The sequence below is a fragment of the Gekko japonicus genome, unplaced genomic scaffold (genome assembly GCF_001447785.1).
Source record: "Gekko japonicus isolate JY-2015 unplaced genomic scaffold, Gekko_japonicus_V1.1 scaffold21, whole genome shotgun sequence".
Taxonomy (NCBI): Eukaryota; Metazoa; Chordata; class Lepidosauria; order Squamata; family Gekkonidae; genus Gekko; species Gekko japonicus.
The window spans coordinates 2,840,711-2,849,274 of NW_015173122.1; the positions used below are offsets into that span (position 1 = coordinate 2,840,711).

The 8,564-nt window shown below is 51.1% G+C and overlaps 1 protein-coding gene across 1 annotated transcript in view; it reads right to left on the reverse strand.

The window, feature by feature from the left end:
• Positions 1-8,564, reverse strand: part of MYO18A (myosin XVIIIA) — a 182,496-nt gene that overhangs the window by 91,310 nt on the left and 82,622 nt on the right. The window contains exon 14 of the mRNA XM_015421898.1: positions 3,730-3,871. Within this exon, the coding sequence (XP_015277384.1) occupies positions 3,730-3,871 (142 nt within the window). The remainder of the gene's footprint in view (positions 1-3,729; positions 3,872-8,564) is intronic.

The window sequence follows — 8,564 nt, forward strand, 5'->3', positions numbered from 1 at the left end:
AGACAGACGAACCAGTCTCCTGACTTGGTATAAGGCAGTTCCCTATGTCCAAATGCAGAAGGGAGGGAGAGTGTGTCATTGTTCCCTGTGGCATCTGCACATCACTTGAAGCGGCCTGATCCCAAGAAAGACCCTTGGTCTACCCAGGTCAGTCTTCTCTCCTCTGACAGGCACCTGTGCTTTAGGGTCTCAACAGAAGGTCCTCCACATCACCCACGATGCCATCCTTTGAACCGGATGTGACGGGAGACTGCGGCCTGCTACAAGCAAAACGGACGCTCTGCTGAGCCACGGCCCTACCCCACAACTGCCTGAATGAACAAGAGTTGTTTTCGGAGTGTCAAGTACCAGCACATCCTGCCTGACCAGAGATGACAGAGGGGCAAAGGAGGGAGCAGATGCGCGCACACACAAGGCAACACCCCACCCCCCCGAGAGGACCCTCAAAAACAATCATCTGCTGCCCTGACCTGGATAGCCCGGGCAAACCTGATCTCATCAGATCTCGGAAGCTAAGCAGGGTCGACCCTGGCAAGTATTTGGATGGGAGACCTCCAAGGAATACCAGGGCTGGGACGCAGAGGTAGGCTAATCAAGCCACCTCTCTTGAAAAAAATACCCTCAAAGCCCCCGGTAGGGGTCGCCAGAAGTCAACCAAGACCAGTGTTCCCTCTAAGCTGAGTTAGTGTGAGCTAGCTCAGAGTTTTTTAACCTCTGGCTCACACAGTTTTGTCTCAGCTCAGGAAGGATGGCTCCAGAGCAAACTAATGTATGCAGTAGCCAAATCGCTCACTCACAACTTTAATGGCTGTAGCTCACAAAGTAGAAATTTTGCTCACGAGATTCCACAGCTTAAGAGGGAGCATTCATATGACCTCCAGGCAAGCACACAAAACACACACACACATACATACACAATCATCTGCCTGGCACTTCACTCGGAGCAAGACAGGGAGGGATTTCACATTACCCTTTTTAACCTGTTTTGAAGCCATTTTTGATCCGCCATGGAGTAAACCAGTATACGGCTGCCATTTCACACATGGCTTTCCCCTTCCGGTAAAGAGCTGGATCTGAAGCAGTTTGCCATTTCTGACTGTACCGCTTTTCCCCCGCCATTTTTCACCTGCGCAGGCGATCTCCGGCTTTTTTTTTTATGTTCGCTTTATAGTGCTATAGCGCTATAGTGCTATAACACAACTCCCCAGGCATTCCAATGGGGCTGATATAATGCTGTTGCGTTATAGCGTTATAGCACTATAAAGCAAATGCCCCCCCCCCAAAAAAAGCTGGAGATCGCCCGCGTGGACGAAAAACGGCGGGAAAAGGTGCATCGGAACTGGGAGAGGAAACTGAATACTACTTGGAAGCGGCTGACAGGTAAAATGCTTCAGTCCCATTTCCTAAATGGGACAGAAGCGTTTGTGTGTGAAATTACAAATATATTCCAGTAGGGGACCGGTTCTAAAACGGTTCTGTCTAAAATGACAGACCAGAAACCGTTTGGGAACCCTTCCTCTTCTGGATTATATCGTCTGTCTGAAATTCCTCAGGGCGTGGCCCCTTCATAGGCATCCTGGAAGATGCTCTTCAAAGCTGCAGGTGTTTCACGCTTGTCCTTATAAGCCCTGGCAACAGTCCCTGAGCTAGACCAAAAAGGCCAGTGTGGCAGAGAGGTTAGAGTCGGACTAGGATCTGGGAGACGCAGGTTGGAATCCCGACTCTGCCACGGACGCTTGCTGGGTGACGTTGGGCCAGCCACACTCTCTCAGCTTAGCCTGCCTCACAGGGTTGTTGTGTGTACAAAATGGAGCAGAGGATAAAGACGAGAGGGTCCTCATCAGAGAGAATCACTGGGGTGTAAATAAACAATAAAGCAAATAATTCTGGAGGGCAGCTGTCTGGGTCTGCAGCACCACCTTTGAGATCAACAAGATTTTTGGGGTATAAACTTTCAAGGCTCAAAGCTGCCTTCATCAGATCTCGTTCTCTGACTAAGGGATCTTCGGCTCTCGGAAGCTCGCACCCATCGAAAATCTTGTTGTTCTCTAAGTAAGACTTAAAAGTAAATTACGCTTCACAATCATTGCTGCCTCCCCAGAGGTACCTGTGCTAAACTTTCTCTCTCGCTCGCTGAAAAACTCCGAGGGACCCGGCAGTCCGAGAAGCAGTAAGGCCAGGGTCCCACAGCTCACATTGGTCTGGCACGGGCAGGCAACTGGGAGCCAGAAGAGACTCCATTTTGAACCGGCCGAGCTAGATCACGAGGAACCGAGTCCAGTAGAAGGAGTACGTATGCAGGGCCTCGCAATCAGCTGATAATTAACAAAGATCTTCATCGATGGACTTATCCTTCAATCCCATCTTCTCTGACCCGGGCACTAATCTGGGTAAACTGAACTGTCTCCTTCTAAGTAATTTCCAGAGCCTAGCACCCTTTCCCCAACCGACATCGAGCCAGTGACATGTAGGAAGACCAACACTGGTGAAACAAAGCATCCTGCGTGACTCGATTTTAATCTGGCTACTCATTACACTCCGGGTCAGCCCACCCCTGGCTCTCCAAACCACATCTGAACTGGCACTCTGCGCCTCAACCTTTGTACAGCTCTTGAGGTGCCCATAAGAGTGTACCCTCAGACTTTATCTGAGACTTTGACATGAACCACTGGTCGGCCATGTCCTTCTTCTTCCACATGGATTCCAGACTTCAGGATCAGGTGAATATTTTTTGTTGTTGTTCACTCACACAGTCGAGTCCAACTCTTTGCAACCCCATGGACCACGTTACGCCAGGCCCTATTATATTACCCTAATCTAAAACCAAGGAGCTGTGGTGACTCAAGTGGTTAAGACGCTGAGCTGCAGGCTGTGGAAGGTCAGTAGTTCAGCAGTTCGAGACCCAGGGTGCCGCATGATGGAGTGAGCTCCCATCTCTAGTTCCAGCTCCTGCCAACCTAGCAGTTCGAAAGCAAGAAATTGCAAGTAGATAAATAGGTACCACTTCGGTGGGAAGGTAACAGCGTTCTGTGCGCCTTGGTGTTTAGTCAAGCCGGCCACGTGACCACGGAAACGTCCTCGGACAGCGCTGGCTCTTCGGCTTTGAAACGGAGATGAGCCCCGTAACCCTAGAGTCGGATTCGACTGGCTTTCGAGCAAGGGAACCTTTACCTTTACCTTTAATCTAAAACCAACCCCCTTCTTGTCACTATTGATCACCTCTCCGTTTCCTAACTCTGTGTGTGCTGATCTGTTATCTGTGCATGAGTGAGTCGTGTGAGCTTTGCATTTATCCACAATAAAACTCCATTTATTCAATTAAAGGTCTCTTCTTTCCACTGTATCTCTTGCAATTTGACCCTCGTATACACAGAGTATAAAGAACCCTTGTACACATGTACTGCCCCAGGCAGTCCGTGTAACAGAATTCCTGAGCTCAACCAAAAGGTGTAATGATAACTAATCATTATTATTGTATGGCACTGTGTGTGGTATAGCCAGGAAAGCCAAAGATGGTCTGGCAGCCTTACGTTCTACCTCTTATAGCAAACTAGACTTATTTTTCTAGCCTGAGAGCTCTGAGAGAACTGTGACTGGCTCAAGGTCACCCAGCAGGCTTCATGTGGAGGAATGCGGAATCGAACCCGGTTCTCCAGATCAGAGTCTGCCACTCTTAACCACTACACCACGCTGGCTCTCTGCCAAAAGGTGTCCCCCCCGCTCCTTTACCTTTCTTGTCCCCGTCCTGTGGGCCGTAGTAGGCAAACAGCCGTTCCAGAAGGGTGTCCTCGTTGCCTCCAGGCTGAAGAGACTCCTCCTCCAGTAGCCACAGCAGGCCGCGGGCCTCATCTGTCCGGGCGAGTGAGCGGACCTGCAGAGACGTCCCCAACAGCCCCCCGCCCCAGTCACTGGAGTTTGCAATTGCCGCTCACCGCAGCCAGGATCGTGGTGGGGTGAAGGAGGGGTGAGAGAGGACATGCGGGTGCGCCTGGGCTGAAGGAAACCAAACCGTGTACCACCAGCACCCCTCCGTGCCCCAGCTTGCCTGGGAAAGCCCCGTCCTTGCAGAGGCAAAAGCCGCCGCCGGCAGAGTCGCTTGACTCCAGCTTACAAACGACAGTTTGCTGAGGAAGAATCAATACTTAATACCGGGGACAGGAGAAACACACATTGTCTAGTAAAATGTTCCAGCACGAGACGTTTACTCTGTAGAAATTCAATCTGGAGGCTTAAGCAGCAAAATTACTCCCCGGCACACAGCAGGGAGCAAACGCGGCAGCTGCTACAGACACACACACACACACACAAGCACACAAGCACACACTCAGTGCCTGCTCTGCTGCTGCAAATTGCGGAAGTTGGGAACTAAGAGGGACAGGGATTTTTCCTGGGGCACAGGTGGAGGCTTCCAGAAGGGCCCCATTTTTTTTGCAGCGTCCCTCTCCCAACGCTGCTCTTCACTGCCGCTACTTACCCATGCCTGGCTGCTACCTCGGTAGGGATGCCACCCTCCGGGTGGGACCTGGAGATCCCCTGGAATTACAGCTCATCTCCAAGTCTACAGAGATCAGTTCCCTCGGGGAAAAGGGAAACTCTGGAGGGTGGACCCCACGGCACTGGACCCCACTAGCCCAGACTTCCCCTCCAATCCATCCTGGTCTTCCCTTGCCACTGCCACATGTTGATGCCACCTCTCCAGCCATTGGGGCTTAGTGGCGCCACCTCTGTGAGAACCGGCTTGGTGTCGTGGTTAGGAGCGCGGACTCTAATCTGGGAGAACCGGGTTTGAGTCCCCGCTCCTCCACATGCAGCTGCTGGTGTGCCCTGGGGTCAGTCATAAGTTCTTTCAGAGCTCTTCTCTCAAGGGCAGTTCTCAAGAGAGCTCTCTAAGCCCCACCGACCTCACAGGGTGTCTGCTGTGGGGAGGGGAAGGGAAAGGAGATTGTGAGCCGCTCTGAGACTCCTTCGGGTAGTGAAGGGCGGGGCATAAATCCAATCCCTTCTCTGGCTTCTTTGGCAACCTTGCTGGCCTCCAGAGTGCCTCTTGCCCTATCCACAATGCAAATAGCTTTTCTTATAGGGAGTACATACAAAGAACACTGCATAATTTTTTTGGAGACAGTTTGGTGTAGTGGATAAATGCGCGGACTCTAATCTGGGAGAACCGGGTTTGATTCCCCACTCCTCCACTTGCACCTGCTGATGTGACCTTGGGTCAGTCACAAGCTCTGGCACAGCTGTCCTTGTAAAAGAGCAGTTTCTGTCAGAGTTCTCTCGGCCCCACCCACCTCACAGGGTGTCTGTTGTGGGGAGGGGAAGGGAAAGGAGTTTGTAAGCCGCTCTGAGACTCCAAGTGAAGGGTGGGGTATAAATCCAATCTCTTCTCTTCTTCTTCTTTAAAATTTACACGATGCGCGGCACCTCTCTTTTTATTTTCAAGGGGAAAACCATCACAGAGCCAGTGGCTGGCAGTAATGGAGGAGTGAGCTTTTGAAATCACACTGCGCTACGGTGGCATTTAACTCTGAAACGGTATACTTTCAAGGACAGGCTGACTGCACTCGAGTGGAGGATGTCATCTCGCTCATGGATCTCCGGGGGGAAATAAACATTCCTCACATTCTGAAACACTGAAAACTGGCCCACAATTCTACTTGGGCGGCGGCGGCAGCATCAGGGCCAGTGTGAGGAGGGCACCCACGACTGAGGGCACCTCGTCGCCAGGCTGGCGGGGTCCGACCCACCTGTAATGCTCTGGGGCTGGCTGCTGCTCTTTTCGCTCTCCGTTTACCTGCTCCCGGAAAGCTGAGCGAATGCAACTGTGTCTTAAGGATTCTTTGAAACACCGTTACCTGCCTTGAAAGGAAGCATGATGGGGTATCAACTTAAAAAACAAGGAGGGGGGGCGGGGGCGCTCCATCACTCCGACTCTCCTGGGAGAGCGAAGCTAGAACAGTTTTAGGGCAAACTGCTCTTTGCCAGAGTGTATGGAAAGCTCTGTTCCTTGCAAGTTAATTACCACCAAGAGGATAAGCGAGGGAGGTGGGGTGGGAGGCGTCTTTCTCTCTCTCTGTCTCTCTCTGTCTCTCTCTCTGCCTCTTAATGCAGCACAAACTGCCGAAATTCATCAGCACGGCAGCCGCACCGCGCTAACAGGCCCCTCCATTAGAATGACAAGCAGCAGCAGGGGCCTTCAAGCCTCACCGCTTCCCCACTTCTTTATTGGTCCAAACCCTAATGGAAAAGGAAAATTATGGGCTGGGAGGGTGACAGCCACGCAGTGGTGGCTTACTTCCCGGGGCTTCTCCCCCACCCAACACACCCGGCAAAGCCACACTCTTGAGCTCTGGTGAGGGCCTTGGCAATGGCTAGCGGCCAGAGAACCCGACTCCCTCGCCTTGTGCTTGGAGGTGTACGAGGAGGCCCGTGCGCGCGAGTGAGCGAACAAGAGAGCCGCCCAGCAGAATGTCAATTGTGGCTCAGAACTGGTGCTAAGCAACGGAACGTTTCTGAAAGGGAGCACACGCATTCGGATATATCCTAACATACTCTAACGTGCAATCGACTTGTTAGCACTGTAAGTTATTCAGAGAGGAATTATCTCCCTGAACGAGATGGGGGGGGGGGGGAGAAGACCGTTATCATCCAATCAGCAGCCAGAGGGCTGCACGAGCCCCTCACTGAAACCATTCCGAAGCGGCCGCTGGCAGGAGAGGAAGAGCACATGTGATAAGAAAGGGAAATGACCCCCCAAATCTGGATATGCTTTCTAGCTGGGGAACAAAGGGCTGATTTCTTTAACACTGTTTCTCAGGGAACTGAGTCTCTGCCACTACAATCCTAACCTCCTCCCGGTCAAGAGAGCGTCAGACGACTCCCACTGGTGGACCCTCTGCCATTTTGAAAGGCACCTGACCTTCCTTATTGCTGCGTGCTCTACAGCAGAGTCGTCAAACATGTGGCCTGGGGGCCGGATCAGGCCCCCGGAGGGCTTCCGTCAGGCCCGCAGTGGAACTGGCTGTCTTCTGCTTCTTCTTCCAGTTCTGCTGCTGCTGCGTCATCGTAGGTTTGCAGCTTACAGATACACACCCGAACAGCACACTCAAGATGGCAACAGTCCAGGCAATTTGATGCAGTAATGCAGAGCAAGAGGTGTCAGTTATCAGACACAAGTAAACAAAATATTGCAAGAGTGCTGTTTTAAGCATATTTTTATTTTAAGTTAAAAAAAACCCCTTTGTGTTTGTGTCCTTTATAAAGTTTATATCTCCGCTACCTGGCATTACATTGTATGACACACGTGGTATGACACACGTGGTATGACACACGTGGTATGACACAAGGTCTCATTTATGTCAGATCCGGCCCTCATGACAAATGAGTTTGACACCGCTGTTCACCAGGGCTCTCGAAAGTAGCCCAGCACTTTCGACAGCTAGCAGGGACAGGCGATATGCACTTGCCTACTCCTGCTTCAGGTCAAACAGGCTTTGCAGATTGACTCCGACAAAATACAAAATTTGCTGTCCAGCCTCTGTCTAGAAGTTTGAACTCTAGCTTCCTTCCCAATGTATTTGAAAAAAGTGTTGCATGCGCACGACAGCTCACACCTTGAATAAACCTTTGTTGGTCTTAAAGGTGCCACTGGACTCTAAATTTGTTCTCCTACAAAATCCATTCGCCATAATGCTTGGGGCTTTTAAATTTTGAAGAATACTGATGGCTGGGGGGGGCATGAACGGGGTCTATTCATTATGAATGGTGTGGAGAGATACATTTTTCTCCCTTCCCCAAAGCTCTCGGGCTGCCTCCCCTAATACCTGCCCATGTACCAGCTTCTCTTTCCCCACTCATCTCTCTCTCTCTCTCTCTTTCTCATCTGACCCCTCACCTGGGATGGGACACACATCCTCTGCAAGAAAGCAGCATTCTGCAGGGCTGGTGGATGCACAAAAAGCCCCCCCCTCCTCCAGTGGTATCCGGGAAGGCCATGGATGATTAGAAGGAGCTTTCCGTAATGTTGCCGATGGCGCTTTAGTGGCTCGTATCGTTATGGATGGTTAAATCACATTTTTGGACTATTTGAGCAAATCCCTGGGCAGACTGGCTTTTTAGATGCTGGTTTTCAAAGATGAACTGTGTTTTAAGTTATTATAAGATGCCTGAAGCAGAAACTGAAAGGGAGAGCTTTTTTTAAAAAAAAATAAAAATTAAGTAACAGTTTCTACAGCTCTGTCCCGTCCCCCCATCCCCCCCCCCAACGTTGATATGTCTGCAGGTTCGGGACAAAAAAGAGAAACACAGTGCATCATGATTTTTTGGAACTTATCGCCAGAGGGTGTGGTGATGGCTCATGGCTCAGATGGCTTTAAGAGGAGACAGAGGAGGAGGAGGAGAGGCACATCACATCGACGGCTGTTGACTCCAAATACGGAACATAGCACCCATATGCAGAGGGGCAGCCTGCTGCCTTTAAGAGCCCAATTGGGCCACTGAATCCAGCACCTACTTCCAACATGCCCCACGTCTCAGTTACCTTACTCAGAGGAGGAGGAGGAGGAGGA